Raw genomic sequence first — 14,873 nt, 5'->3', positions numbered from 1 at the left:
AGATCCTTTAGTGACTGTTTTCTAAGGAAATAATTCGTGTATTCTGCAGCTGACACGTTAATTCAAATACACTGTAACTTGAAAGTGTTTGTTTAGATAATATAAGATAGTATATATTAGAAAATAACAATGTCCTATTGAAGGATGAATACCACATTGATAAGAACTTCATGATCTGAATTAATAAGATTCTGATAACATTGTAGTGTCATTTAGGAAGAAAACCTAATACAGTGTATCTTCTTTTGCAATATGATAAGAATGATCATTAAATTTCAAATAACATTGTAATGACATTTAAGAAGAAAAACCTAATATTTTCTTTTGAGATATGATAAGAATGATGTAAATGTATACGGGTTCCTGTAATATCCATAGTCCCTAGCCCTATTTGCAAAGGTGAACGTTACGTGGTATTGTGCAGATATGGACCTATTATAGGCCTACATCTGATAGGCAACGAGTGCAGTGAAAATAGTTGAAATAGAAAACAATATTGAATTTGTATACCTTTAAGTATTAATTTATAGAATATGTTTCATTTTTATGCGTTTTGTGTATAAATCCAATTAATACAAATCTTATAAGATCACATCATATCAAGTCAAGGAGAACTCTTATTCTGTCATCGACCTTGTAGTTAGATCGAAGGGTTTGAAATAAAGCTCCTTTATAGCATTTTGGCACATTCACTTTAAAATGTTCTCATTCGACTACTTGCTTCACATAACCAATATGTTTGTGAAGTAAGATCCGCCACACTTTGTGAATCTTTTTAGTGTAGGTATAAAGCATTGTGAATTAGTCACCAGATGACGAATTACATTGGTAATTTTAGTTCTGCTAAAATTGATAGTATGAACCCTACTGCTGATGCCGAATATCATCTACAATGGTAACTTTATCCAAGCCAGAGAGTACTTATCGAGAACTAATCTCATGTTACTTTTGCTTGTTGTGTATTATTCAAATGCATGTCTAATGTCAATCATTACCTTGTATATCCCTTTGAAAATAACAATGAAAATAAATCTGAATTGAATGAAAAAAAAATATGAAAGGATTCATAATAGGTTGAATTTGTGTTATTTGAAATTCACTATGATCGCTATGTCGTGTCATGTATGATGTACAAATATACTGCACATTTTGTGCACTAAACATTACGTCACATTCTTGGACGATGTTATAGATACTCCTTATTCACTATAACACAGAGTGCATCCACATCAACCGATGCTCAAAATTCAGGAAAAAAAAAACTAGTCGCATCCCTAAATACAGACTCGACAAGGCACGTGTCCGAATGTTTACGAGAATTACGATTTTATTGCTGCAAAGAATAGTAACAAGTCATGACGACATACTGTGAATACAAAGTATGGTAACACGTCAGTTAAGCTTCCCTTATCTTCAGCGACATTGGGTTTATAGGAATGGATAACACGTAGAATCATGAGAAAATGCGAAGTCAGATGACCGAACATGTTGGTCATGCAAAACTTCAATTTCTATTGAAAAATATTGTTGAACAGCGTTGAAGTTTTGTAGCCTTCATAGCAATGAGGTAGAAGAACGAAATATCTTTCCTATATCTTCAAGTACAAAAGTGAGAAATTTTGGCCGCTAGGAGGAGAGTAATGAGTTGAAGCTTGTCATTTTCATCTGTTCATAGAAAATTTAAAACGTTCAATTAAATAATCCTTTTGATAGAAATGGATTTCAGTCTCTTACGTTGTTTAATGCGTTTACACATACCAGTATAAAATCATATTTCCTATAGGTTGTACTAAATGTGAAATATGTTGTCACACAACCTGACAACAGTTTTTATTGTAATCAAAGGTGATAAATGAAACAAAAATGAAACCGAGTTTCTTGAATAAGAGATAGTCATTAAAAAAACAAACCCAGATACATATCTGCAAGGCTGCACATCTGAACCATGCTCTAGCGGTCTTGTCCAAAAAAAAAAAATGAGTATCATATTTTTACATTGCTGTTGGTTTTTTATTAAAAAGCCCAAATATAACGAATAAAAGTAAGGATCCTGCTAAGTAAGATTATCCTTGTATCATACAGTAGTTTTCAGTTGTATTCTCATTGATAAAAAACGAAAATCACAAAACTATCATGTTCCCTTCAAGAATAAAAGATGGAATGTTTAACAGCAGAAACTGTATCCAACACTCCGCTTTTTAATCCTCCTCACCATTTTTCTCATCTGAAAATAATCTATGTCAATCTTGTAGTGTCATGACTATCACTTAGATAAAGATAGCTTAGATAAGCTATAGTAAAATACTTATTCCTGCTGAAATACCACATGGAACTCATTTTTAGTGTGCAGTAAGTTAACAATATTCATCAGAGCAATGATTTTCGCCCTTCTACACTAGCGAATCGATTCGAAGACAAACCTCATTCATAATGATATTTCAGTGGGTCTTATTTTGATCAAATCCTCGAAAATTAAACGCCAAATTATGAAGGGAAAACTCTTCGAGTATGCATTCTAAGTTAATTCACACGCACACTACACGAGATCTGTGTAGCGCACTGAGTAGATTGTGGCCAGTCGTAATTAGGCCATTCGATATTAAAGTCTTTCGCAAGTCCTCTTAAAATTGCAGGTCGGAAAGACCGTGAAATTGTTAGTGCTTCTGAGGCGCCAAAAGCTTTATCGCTCCTTACGAAGTGTGGCATCCGAGAAGGAGAGAATCTGGCCATATTGGATGACGTATTGTTTGTCCACGGAGCTACCACTTGAGCCAATGGCAATGGAAAGATGCGCCGACGAAAGACGAAGGACCGTCTGATGGAAAGACAACACAGGTAGCGAGAGCCTGACCCTGAAAGAACTTTAGTCTACGTATTCAAAATTCTGATATCTCCCAGCTTTATTCACTCGAGGTGAACGTATGTGCATGGAGACATGGTTTTAAAAAAAATCGTTCAGTTTTCCCTCGAAAAAGTGCTTCTCACGATGACGTCATCTTAAAGTCTATGCTCAGTCCGGTGACGTCACTTGTTTCTTTTGTGCCCTGGAGAGTGTAGCAAAAGAAATATTCAAAGAAACGTGGCTTTGAGATTCACAGTGATTTTTGAAAGAGATAAGGTGTTTCTGTATTTTACAATTTGGCAAAAGAACAAGAAAAAGAAGATCCATATTCATATTTCATAAAGCCAATAAACGACATCAAACGACAAGAATTCTACAAGGAATTACGTCTTTCGTTTAGTCTGCTCTATCTAACACATGGCTTCAGAGTACGTCATGAGGACAATTTCTACATGTGGTGTTTCCCATGCATGTTACTTGTTGACTTAAAGTACATCCAGAACTATTTTTATTTTTTTAAAGCGAAATCGGCAGTAACTAAACAGCAGAGGCGACAGAGATTGGACAAAATGATTCTGTTCCCTGAACCAATGTATGTAGACAACAGATTCTGAGCAACTATCGTCCGACATGGAGTCTCTCTAGATGGAATTAGCAAACCCTCAACAGTACTCCTCCATAATAATGTCTGCTTCGATAGCCAATTTTATTCTTTCTCCCACCACTACATTATAAAGCTATTTGTACGATGCATCTTTCAGAGATGTGTTTTGTTTGTAAGTATAGTAGGTCTTAACGGCTAGGGGCCTAAAGATTCTACTCACTTCTGATCTGCGGCAGTCCGGCATTTGGCGGTGGTTCCTCATCGTCATCATCTGATAGGCATTCGTCCACAAACTGAAATCGCAAGGAGGAGCAGCGAAAGAATGACATTTTCTGGATATTTTAATGATAACTCTAGCCTTTTGCAAAGGCAGCTCGTAATGGACTCGCATACAGCGAGCAACGATCGGATCTCGCAGCTCGTCGCTCGCGCGCTGTGTGTGCGAGTCCATTGCTGTCTGTGAGTCCATTGCTGTCTGTGTGCGTGTGCTGAAATTATAGCAAGCTGCCTTTGCAAAAGGCTACGATAACTCTAAAGTACCAATGCAGCATACCCCCACTCCATACACACGGACTTTCTGCATTGATAACTTGATAATAATCAAACAATATTATATATGCTGTTTCAGGGTATGAAACTATCACCTGCTACCTACTTTTTCCAAAAAAAAAAGAAAAAAAAAAGAAACACCATTTAATTTCGTTCTGTGGTTACAGAGAAATGTGAATCTTTGGAAAGTATGTTAAGTGTTTGCGTTTCTTCCAAGTTGGATACTCTTAGCATTCATATAAATAAAAATATTTTGCCTACAACCGTCAGGGCTAATAACAATCGAATTCAAATTCTGTGCACAACATTATACCAATACAATCTATGAAGAAAACATACAAATTCTGTTGATGGAAGTCATGGAAAAAGTTAATTAGCACCTACATTGTATTACAGGCATTACATTCAAACAATAGAACGTGGCAAAGCAAGGCAACGTTACAGTGCACTTTAATACCTTCATGTGGACGCTGGAGCTACACATGACCTTTGAACTGTGGAGGGCTGCGACGAAGGAGATCAGGATTTCGAAAAAGGCGATGATCGCTAGTATCACGGCTATTGCCATGTTCAATCCCTAATGTGAGAGACAAGAAAAAGAATATAATGTGATATTAGTGTTGTTGTTTTGGCTTTTTTTTTTACATCAGAACTAAAAAAAAAAGCGTTAGTAGCCGAATCGCACTTCGTGTGCTTCAGTTCTGTATGCTCTATGTTATACGTATGCGATAACTGCAACTAGAATAAAAATTTGGAAGAATGAGGAGGTGTTAGTTGTTGTTGTTGTTGTTGTTGTTGTTGTTGTTTTTTGTTTGTTTGTTTGTTTGGTGGTGTTTTTTTTTTAGGGGGGGGAGGGGTGTTTTTTGTTTTGTAGCTGTCCATGACAGGTTTCTCGATCCTCTTCGGAAGATGGAGGACTTTCTCCAACTCAAAATCCTCATGTCATGCGCTTATCGAGTTCTCATAATTGCAGCAACAGCACTTGCAACGAATGGGCAAAGGCGTTAAAGAAGATAATGTAGATTACTAAAAAAACAAGAAGAAAGATGAAAAAGTATAATAGAGGATGGAAAATTAAGAAAACAAAGGGAAAAAAACAACAACACATGAACGGCAAAGAAAATTAGAAGAACGTCCTGATGTTCAAAGCGCTTCCATTACGTTATTTGCCACTGTAACTAGAATCAAATCCGCACCCTATACGCAAGTTCACTTCACTTTTTTTTTTTTGGGGGGGGGGGTATGTCTAAATGACAAGCTAGTTTTACGGGGTATAAACGCAGACAATTAAATGCAACCATAATCAATATATACTTTCTATTCCTACCGGGTTCCCATTTTTCAAAACAGTTGATTAGCAGAAGAACTCCAACTCCTTCCTTGCTAATATAAAATGGCAGTGCGCGATGCACTCGTCCGTCACACATCTCACAACCTAATAAAATATAACGGTAGTTATTATGATGCAGTTGCAATAAAAAGAAAATGATTGTTAGAAAAGATACCAAACATAATGCTGACAATATCTTACATGAGGACAACAGTAATGGTGACACTCATTTCATTTCATTTCATTTCATTTCATTTCATTTCAATTCATTTCATTTCATTTATTATTAATCTTTATCAATGATTACCAAAACAAGATTTACGAGGTATATAAAACAAATACTGAGTCATCTTTCGCGAAAGAAGCACAATTCAGATTGTGCTTTTGATCACCTGGCCTGAAAAGTCCCAGGCAAAGTTTTGATCATGACTGATTCTTACGTAATTCTGGCATTCACTAGGGGTGCCAGTGTCCGCCATCGTGGTGGTAACGTTATCGTCCGATGCTATCGTCGTCATCGTCTCATTCGATGAACTCGATGACATGGTTGTCATCGTATCTGATGTCGTTGTCATTTTTGTCGTCGTCGTCCCATGCGATGTTGTCGAGCGGCAGTTCTTCTCGAGGCTCATCGAAGACCCTACCTCAAGCCCGAACATCATACACGACATCAGACAAGCGAATATGGAGACGATCATGTAGAGGAATACCTGAGGAGGGAGATGAAACATACCTCTAAGTTTTAAGTTCTCGCTCTTTTCCTAACATGATTTGACATGAATTTTAGATTCTCTCCACTGATACATTTTACCAACTCGATGCAATATGCCTACGTTTCACAGCTTAGTTTGAACATCTTACACGAAATGGTGCTGGTCCAACTTACCCCTACGCGTGACACGTAATCCGTGATTGCTAAATTGTTTCAACTTTGAAATATCATTCTCTCTTTTTTCTTCCTTTAATATATTCAATGTGAGACATTCATTAAAAGTTTTTTTTTTTCTGAAAATTCATTGAATGTATAATATATATATATATATATATATATATATATATATATATATATATATGTGTGTGTGTGTGTGTGTGTGTGTGTGTATGACAATTTCATATGATATGTAGAATGGCCAGATACCAAGGAGAGGAGGGGGGTGCAGAATATTACATTTCACATGATTATAACTTACCGCACACGTGTTTCTAGTGTAAGACCATGCACCGAAGATTCCACATAGGATGCATAGCTGTAGGTTGAATTAAGTGGAATTTAGTAAAAAAAAATTACAAACCATTTTTTTTCTCTGATAAATTTAAACTATTCTACGGGATTTCTATTACTACTTTTTTTTTTATCCCCACGACATCACCAATTACTTTCATAATAGCATGAAATTGTATAACATGGATAAAGTAATAACTGTTTATTTCCAGACTTCGAAAGAGGCATTACGCACTGAATAAACAATTGGACCATGATCTTATCATCTGACTCAATCATTAAGTGATATAAAAAAAAAAGTCAATGGCGCCCTCTATCGGGGACCATGTCGATCACTGTAGTTGATTTTCATGTATTCTTGCTAACAAAAGTGACGACCACTGACCACGGCAACATTGAAAATAACGACACTGATGGTCATGATTGACAGCGATTACATAATAGATAACGAACATGCGTTTACTACTAAATATAACATACAGAAAAGTATATAAATTATTTTATTTTGAAAACAAGAATAAGATCAGAAGAGAAAGAAGAAAAACTACACACTGCATTATGAAAAAGTAGCATGACCATACAAAGCGTGATATTCCTTCCTTCGTTAAATTATTCAATGATCGCACTTTGTCTATTGCATCCAGGCATCCATGCTACATCCGGTATAGGGGCGACATCGAGACTGAATCAACTTTCCATTAATATGTTCGTCCACAGAAGATTAAATATCCCAATGAAATTAAACAACAAGTTTTTAGCGACGCGCTCACCGCAACCGACGGCCACACGTACAGCGCGTCCACAATGTCCGATGTTTCGGGTCGGAAGTAGAATTGCAGCGCCCCCAACGTTACAGCTTCCAGGGAAAGAACGAGTTGGAGGATGCCCGTGCTGAGGCCGACCCGGGGGTTGAACCCGTCCAGCTTGCCGTAGCCTGGCTGCTGGATCACGCCGAGTCCCAGGCGGTACTTTTTCGCTTTCTTGACTTTCTTTCTGCGATTTTACAATCAGAGATCGAACGTGAAAAACAACATATAGGTTCAAGTAGATAAAAAAACAAACAAACAGGAAAGCATTGATTTTGATATCTGTCAGAATAGTACTTGTGAATATTAGTCCTCTACATTCGAGATGAAAACTGCAACTTAGATTTGGGTGCCCCTCCCCAAATTTTGGCCCTTTGCAGGAACAACAACAACAACAATGAAACATACCAACCAACAAACAAACAAGCTCTGAAAAAAGACTAAAAACACAAGCGGCTTCTCGTTTGATCCAGCTACGAGCACTACCTATGACGTCCCCCTGCCCTAAATATCAAAATATTGTGCTGTTTTGTTTTGGTTTTTTTCTTCGTCCAATTACGCTATAAATGTTAGATCTCAGTTTTAGGGTCTATTCGATTTTACAAAGGCAGGCAGTAGATTTCACTAAAAATTCAATCCCACATCATACTAAATATTGATCTTATTGAAAAAAACAAACAAACTAAACTCTAAGTACCTGCAAAATATGAAGTGAAAATTTGGAGCCAAGGAAATCTTATGAGATTGTTTCATATGTTTTCAGTACAAGGAGTAACTTAGATATAGCAGACACATTAGAGTAAGCTATGGCATGAGGTGATGATGCCATAGCCCAACAAGTATCTATTTTTTCTAACATGAAAATAAAAATATCTTATAACCTTTAAATCAAACATTTTGCTGCGTTGCAATACACAAAAACTTTCTCAGCTAAAGCCCAAAAGATGGATTTCGATAAAAAGACTACCTTTCGGATCGTCTGTTGATTAAAGTGAATTTGTACGTAACGTGGATTGTACTGCAAGTTTAATATCAATGTCAATCAAACCGACTTCAGCAATGGTATAATAGATGAGCACGGAGGACAACAGATACTAAGTATGACAGTGAAATAGTAATCTTTATGGAGATTAAAAATGTTATAACAATGAAGGATAACGGAATAATATAGTGACAATACCGAAGTCAGGTATTGAAAGCATGTACGTCTGAACAACAAGAAATGGGGCGAAATAACAGAATGAGTAAAGAACGCAGCAATCGCACTGAAAATCGAAATAACGAAAGAATCAATGACATAAACAACACTCAAAACGGTGATGATGCAATGATAACGATATCTCAGTAACAATAATACCAACAATTCAACAATAAACAAACATGTTGTATAGTCACCCTCGATTTCTGTGGTGTAAATCGCAAAATTTATTAGCAGCGGCAGCAGTGATATCTCATCACTGAGAAAGTGGAAATATGAAAATAAATTTGAACTTGAACTTGACTTGAACTTGAGTAGAGTTGAAAAGTAGCATCAGGAATAGCCAGATTTATCATAATGAAAGTTGAAGTAGCAATGAATAACAGACGGTTTTCAAGAGTCAATCAGCAATAAAAACACAGATAAAAACAGAATAAACAACACTTAGAAAAAGAGAAATTTGTCGATCTAACGAGCCCAAGAATGTTGTTTCTGAATATCATCACGGTCAACATGAAAATTGCGATGACCTCATGCATGCATTCCATTCTAAGTTTGCATTACGCGCAGGAGAATTGTAGCAGGTTGTCGTGGTGATGTTTGTGCTGATGATGATCGTGATGGTGGTGGTTATGGTGGTGGTAATGGTGGTGGTGATGGTGGTGGTGATGGTGGTGGTGATGGTGATGGTGATGGTTATGGTGATGGTGATGGTGATGGTGATGGTGATGGTGATGGTGATGGTAATGGCGATGGCGATGGCGATGGGGATGGTTGTGGTGCTGCTGCTGGTGGTGGTGATGATAATGATGGTGGTGGTGGTTGTGATGGTAATGATGATGGTGATGGTGATGGTGATGGCGATGGTGATGGTGATGGTGATGGTGATGGTGATGGCGATGGTGATGGTGATGGTGATGGTGATGGTGATGGTGATGGTGATGGTGATGGTGATGGTGATAGTGATGATGATGGTGGTGGTGACAGTGGTGGTGATGGTGATGGTGATGGTGATGGTGATGGTGATAGTGATGATGATGGTGGTGGTGACAGTGGTGGTGATGGTGATGGTGATGGTGATGGTGATGGTGATAGTGATGATGATGGTGGTGGTGACAGTGGTGGTGGTGGTGATGGTGATGGTGATGGTGATGGTGAATGGTAGTGGGGGAAGGGGGGCGACCAATGGACGTAAAATCGGCAATAAATATGAAAATTTAAAAATGGTGAGAGAGGACAAAAATGTATGAAAAACCAAAGGAAACAGGACGGTGAAAGTAGAACATCCATACAAAATGATGGCTCGTGTTCTCAAAATAAGGCTTATGATTATTAGATATTACCCTGAGAATTACTGTAGATGATGATGATAGTTACAAGAGAAATGTTACCATAAAAGGAATCTATAAAAGATTATACTATTGTTCGTGTCATGCTGTTAGTTATTATTAGGCATATTAAGCTTTAGGCTGATTAAGTCTGTGAAAAAAAAGGGAAAAGGATCAGGATGAAAATTCATCGCATCTGCTTTTGAGGATTAAAACCATCATGCCATCGAAAAAACGAAAAAAAAAAAAACTTAACAAAACACCACATACAAAATCATAAACAATGAAAGCACGGATACTTACTTGGGTGCCAGAATTTTACACGGCTTTTGGCTTGAGAATGAATTTAAACAATGTTTAAAGAAAATATCTTGAACGTATAAAGTAGGAATTCAAGCACGATTGAATATTGGTGAAATTTACACAACGGCAAGAACTGTGCATATTTTTGTAGGGATTTTTCATGCAATAAAACAATGAGGGGTGCTTTGCTACAATTTTTGTGTTTGTATTTTCAGAACAGGTAAACGATGAAAGTGAATGCAAAGAAACCAAACAGCTTTTTAAAGTATAATATGAGTATTCTTCTAATAGTGTGTAATAATGATTAAAGCGCCATGTCGTTCTTTTCTCACGCTCATTGTCATAAATTGCAGATATTAGGGTATCGATCTTCCGCTGGTTTAGTGATTAACTCTTATTTACTATTAACTCGACAGCACTTTTAGCAATAAGTACTACAAGCACGCAACCCATGCAAGAATCGCTTCATGATTTTTTCTAGGCCCTTTGCCATTTGCAGTTGCCGTAAACACTTTATGATAATCACGATTCGTTGCGTAAGAACAAGTTTTGCATACCGAAAAAATAAACTGTTGGTGATCATATCGAAATATGTAATCTTATCGTATCATGACGATTGTTGAGAAGTCAAAGATTTGAATGAAGTCGAATCGATTCAACAGGATTTAAGGCTGCCAATCACAACAAGAGTAATATCTGACCGAGGTAGTTGATGTTAAGAACTTGGTTTAGCACTAATGCAGTCATCATAGCTACATCTGCTTGCTACTTTAATTCTTTGTAGTTTTGATGTTCCGGTCATCACTGTATGCAACATTACAAGGAAAACTAATGAAAAAAAATCGCTTACCTCTGCGAATTCTTTTGTCCGTTTTGCATCGCTGCACTTCCATTTCCTACAGCCCCTTTCTGAGCCGTCTTTGCCATTTTGTCGTTGCCAGGCTGCTGCGCCTCTACCTTGGTTGCAGACGACGAGTCTTTGCCGCCATTTTGCTGCTGTCCGCCCACTCCGCCGTTTGTGTTTGCGCTGGGCGTCGTCATGGTAATGCAAACTCGAACTATAGGATCCGTGTTTGGTAGGGGAAATGACAAAAAAGGAGTGACAATATAGAAAGAGAATAACAAAGGGAGAAAGGGAGAAATGAAAAGAAATAGAGAGAGAGAGAGAGAGAGAGAGGGAGACAAGGAGGTAGACGGAAAGAGAGAGAGGGAGGGAGAAAAAGGACGGGGAGGGAGAGATAGGGAGGAATGTCAGGCAGCAGAGATAAGGTAAGAAGCAGAGAACGAGGAAAATAATAACAGTCAGATTTCATGATCGTTTTACCTTGTATTGTTGATATATCAATGGCTCTGAAATAATCCCCAGAGGCAATAAAGCAAAGGGCAATCAAATGCAATCCCTCCATGTACGTCACGAGTTTCACATGCACATCACCGACGCTTTGTATGATATGCGCCGTTCCTATAAATACGCAAACATAATATTGGCATGGCTGTATATCTATTTCCATGGCATGATGAGTCTTCAATGTTAGGTTACCAGTGCTGGGCTGTTCAATTAACCACGCAACATAATAAATGCCCTGGACAGCGTCATTATGGCCAGGCATTATAAGAGATCAATATCCGGTTAGTCTGTTTGTAAATGCTACGTTCAATAATGTTTCTTTATCATTTCTGGCACAATGAGTGAATGAGGAAGAGAAGGGGTGAATACGGAATAGTGTGATATGAGAGTGTTTTTGTTGTTGTTGTTGTTATCGGATTCATCTGATTAGCGATAATGATTATCCTTATTGTCGTCAATGTTTATGCATGATTTTCCGTTAAAAAGATAATGCATGTCAAAATTGTTCGACGACTCATAAATGGCAGTGCCATAGTCATGATTGTGATCTTATACGTTATAGGGTTTGATTGAATATACTGACAATGATGAAGGGGTTCGTTCGGGTTCGGGTTGGCCCAGTCAATAAACAATTTAACTTTGAAGCTCAATACTGTAGATATCATAAGTGGCGTGTCTAGAATATTCATCAATGTAGCTTTTTTAACAAAAAAAAAGAAATACAGCATACGCAGAAGCATGCACACACGCGAGCACATACACACACACACACACACACACACACACATACATACACACACACACACACACACACACACACACACACACTCCCGCACATACACACACACACATTTCAATGAATATGTAAGAGAACGCATAGCATACACATCATAAATACTCGAACATACACAAGAAATTACCAAAATTCGGTAATTTAATTACATCATAATAATAATGGGTTAGACAATATGATATGAGAGCAAAACATCCTTTCTACAATCTAGGCGAAGTATTTAAGCATTTTTTTTTTCTTTCTTGAAAGACTACATGGACGCGAATTGACAACTGGGTACCACTTTGTATTGCACTACAGATGAATAATTCGCGAATATGCATCAAAGGCACGGAAGATAAGACTGAACATGAAATTATTTCAAGACATCCGGTTTTTTTTTTTGTGTGTGTGTGTCTTGTGTAACCAATTGATTTATTTGAGAGATGACGAGTTATGAGGATAACAAAATTTCTAAGAGTGGTACAACATCTTTGAACATTTTTGTGTATATAATTATACCCTCCTTTTATCGCTTGACACCAAGTTTTTAACTTGTGATATACCTAGTGATTTATTGAGAGATTATGAGTTATGAGGGTAAGAAAGTTTCTTAGAATGGTAAAACATCTTTAAACTTTCTTAAAAGTTTTGTCTTTATTTTACCACCTGGTATGACTTTAAGACGCCAGGTTTGTGGCTTTTGTTACAAACTGCTTGAGTTATGATATCACGAGGTATCAATGACATTTTAATAGTGGTATATCGCCTTTTTTGCCATCCTTTTGCTACTCAAAGGGCAAGTCCACAGTCATATACATGTGGATTTAGATACTGCAGCAGCATTAGTAGAAAACATTAGTGAAATTTTGAGTAAAATTGGACAAGCCGTTACAAAGTTATAAATTAAGTTTTAGTTCCGGGATGGCTTGATGTGAAGACCTCGACAGTTTGTGATGTCATGTCTGTGTAGAATTATATAAAGAAATGATAAAGAAAAATCAATTTTTTTTTTCATTTTTTCTCGCATAATAAAAGAACAGATAATGACTTGCCTCTCTCAGAAGGCAGGGGAGTAGTATTACCCTTGGCATATGTCAGTTACAACCGGAGGGAATGTGTACTTTTTTCATGAAATCAAATTTTGTGTTATTCTCTTTATGTTTTCCTTGTATCGTTCTGTGACATCATCTACTGTAGTACTGTACCAGGCCCGTAGCCAGGGGGGGGGGGGGGGGGGGGGGGGGGGGGGTGCGTCGGGTGCGTACGCACCCCCCCCCCAAATTCTGAAAGGTCCACTTTTTCATAATAACGGTTTTTAGCAATTCTCAAGATAACAATCCAAATAAATATAAAGACACATTATATGCTACGTAAATGTGGAAGAGTACGTTTAACAATGTTAAAAATAATTGTACGAAACCCCTTTGTTGTATGAACCATCGGATCGTCCCCATGCACACAAACACAAATGTTATGTATCAATTTGTGCGAGCTGTTACATATTGAAAACTTTCGGTCATCTGCGAAGCCGCGCTTCCGTGCGAACGCTACAACACGTAAAACGGGTCAAAAATCGACGCATTTTTCCACAAAATCTGCCATAACTTTTAAACTGTTTAAGAAGCAAACTTGGGGCGCCCGGATTCTGAAAGTGGACACTTTAGGGATTATTTATGTGTATATATCTTTCTTGTAACATTTGTAGCAGTGACGCAAATTAGATCAGAAAAGTACCTTATGAGTAGAATTGTCTATGGCGAACAGTCCAAATTTGACGAATTTGAGCATATTTTGCCGTCTTGCAATTCTTCCAGACGGGATATCTCGAGAACGGAAGATCGCACAAACTTGGGGCACACGGTTTCAGAAAGTAGAGGTTCTGCCCATTTTTGTGACATAAATAAGAATCTTGTCCATTGGTTGAGCAGTCCTGACGCAAATTTGCAGTAAAGCTAGACTACCCATTCACAATTGCTGTCATAGGGAACGTATACAATCCATACAGAACTATCACGTGACGAGACTACCAACGAAAATTTGAGCCGTTGACCTTCACTGTCTGCCGTTGTCAGCAGTGTGACATTTCTATTGGTTCTCATTCTAAAGTGAGCCAAAACCTAAGAACATTCTCACTTATAATTTCCAAAGAGTATTATGCAGGCACGCAAACTCATTTTAGTTGTATTTCATTTAAATGTAATGGGTAAGAGGGTATGAGAGAGAATGGAAAGTGCTGAGCTATGAAGTAAAATGGTAAAGTAAAAAGTTTGTCAGATAGTATTACAAAAGCCTGAATATTGCAAGAGCTCCGGAGTAAAAACAGTCAGTGAAAAACCCTATGTATGATAGCATTGTGAGAGCGTTAGACTGCATTGTGACACATCGTTATTTAATTTACATTCTTTATTGATATATTTTCATAAATATCTCAGGTAATGAGTCGGATTGGATTACAATTCTCACTTACAGCTTTGTAGAAGTCTGAGTCAACAGTATCACACAGTACTTCAAGACGTATTATAGTACAAACGATTTCTTGAGCCTGCACCGTTTCAGGCTCTGTTCTGG

The 14,873-nt window shown here is 37.5% G+C and overlaps 1 protein-coding gene across 1 annotated transcript; it reads right to left on the bottom strand.

Annotated features, from left to right (window-relative positions):
- Positions 1 to 2,082: 2,082 nt before the first annotated feature.
- Positions 2,083 to 11,223, bottom strand: LOC139742586 (uncharacterized). Its single transcript, XM_071653116.1, has 9 exons — positions 11,033 to 11,223; positions 10,183 to 10,212; positions 7,318 to 7,540; positions 6,516 to 6,572; positions 5,926 to 6,035; positions 5,766 to 5,838; positions 4,453 to 4,572; positions 3,667 to 3,739; positions 2,083 to 3,044 (listed from the first exon to the last, which is right to left on the bottom strand). The coding sequence occupies exons 1-9, from the start codon at positions 11,221 to 11,223 to the stop codon at positions 3,025 to 3,027; spliced, it is 897 nt and encodes a 298-aa protein (XP_071509217.1). The 3' UTR covers positions 2,083 to 3,024.
- Positions 11,224 to 14,873: the final 3,650 nt, after the last annotated feature.

This window comes from Diadema antillarum, unplaced genomic scaffold (genome assembly GCF_040938485.1).
Source record: "Diadema antillarum isolate AM-2024a unplaced genomic scaffold, OU_Dant_1.0 seq00001007_RagTag, whole genome shotgun sequence".
Taxonomy (NCBI): Eukaryota; Metazoa; Echinodermata; class Echinoidea; order Diadematoida; family Diadematidae; genus Diadema; species Diadema antillarum.
Note: the sequence above shows the minus strand (reverse complement) of the source record. Positions and strands in the feature narration are given on the sequence as shown.

Bases quoted from the DNA above. Each gene is read 5' to 3' on its own strand.
- LOC139742586 (XM_071653116.1), bottom strand. From the start codon at position 11,223: ATGACGACGCCCAGCGCAAACACAAACGGCGGAGTGGGCGGACAGCAG. The intron at 4,573-5,765 runs GTAAGAATCAGT...CTCTCACATTAG, and splicing joins CTAGTGAATGCCAGAATTAC to GGATTGAACATGGCAATAGC. The intron at 3,045-3,666 runs GTGAGTAGAATC...TACACTCTCCAG, and splicing joins CGGACTGCCGCAGATCAGAA to GGCACAAAAGAAACAAGTGA.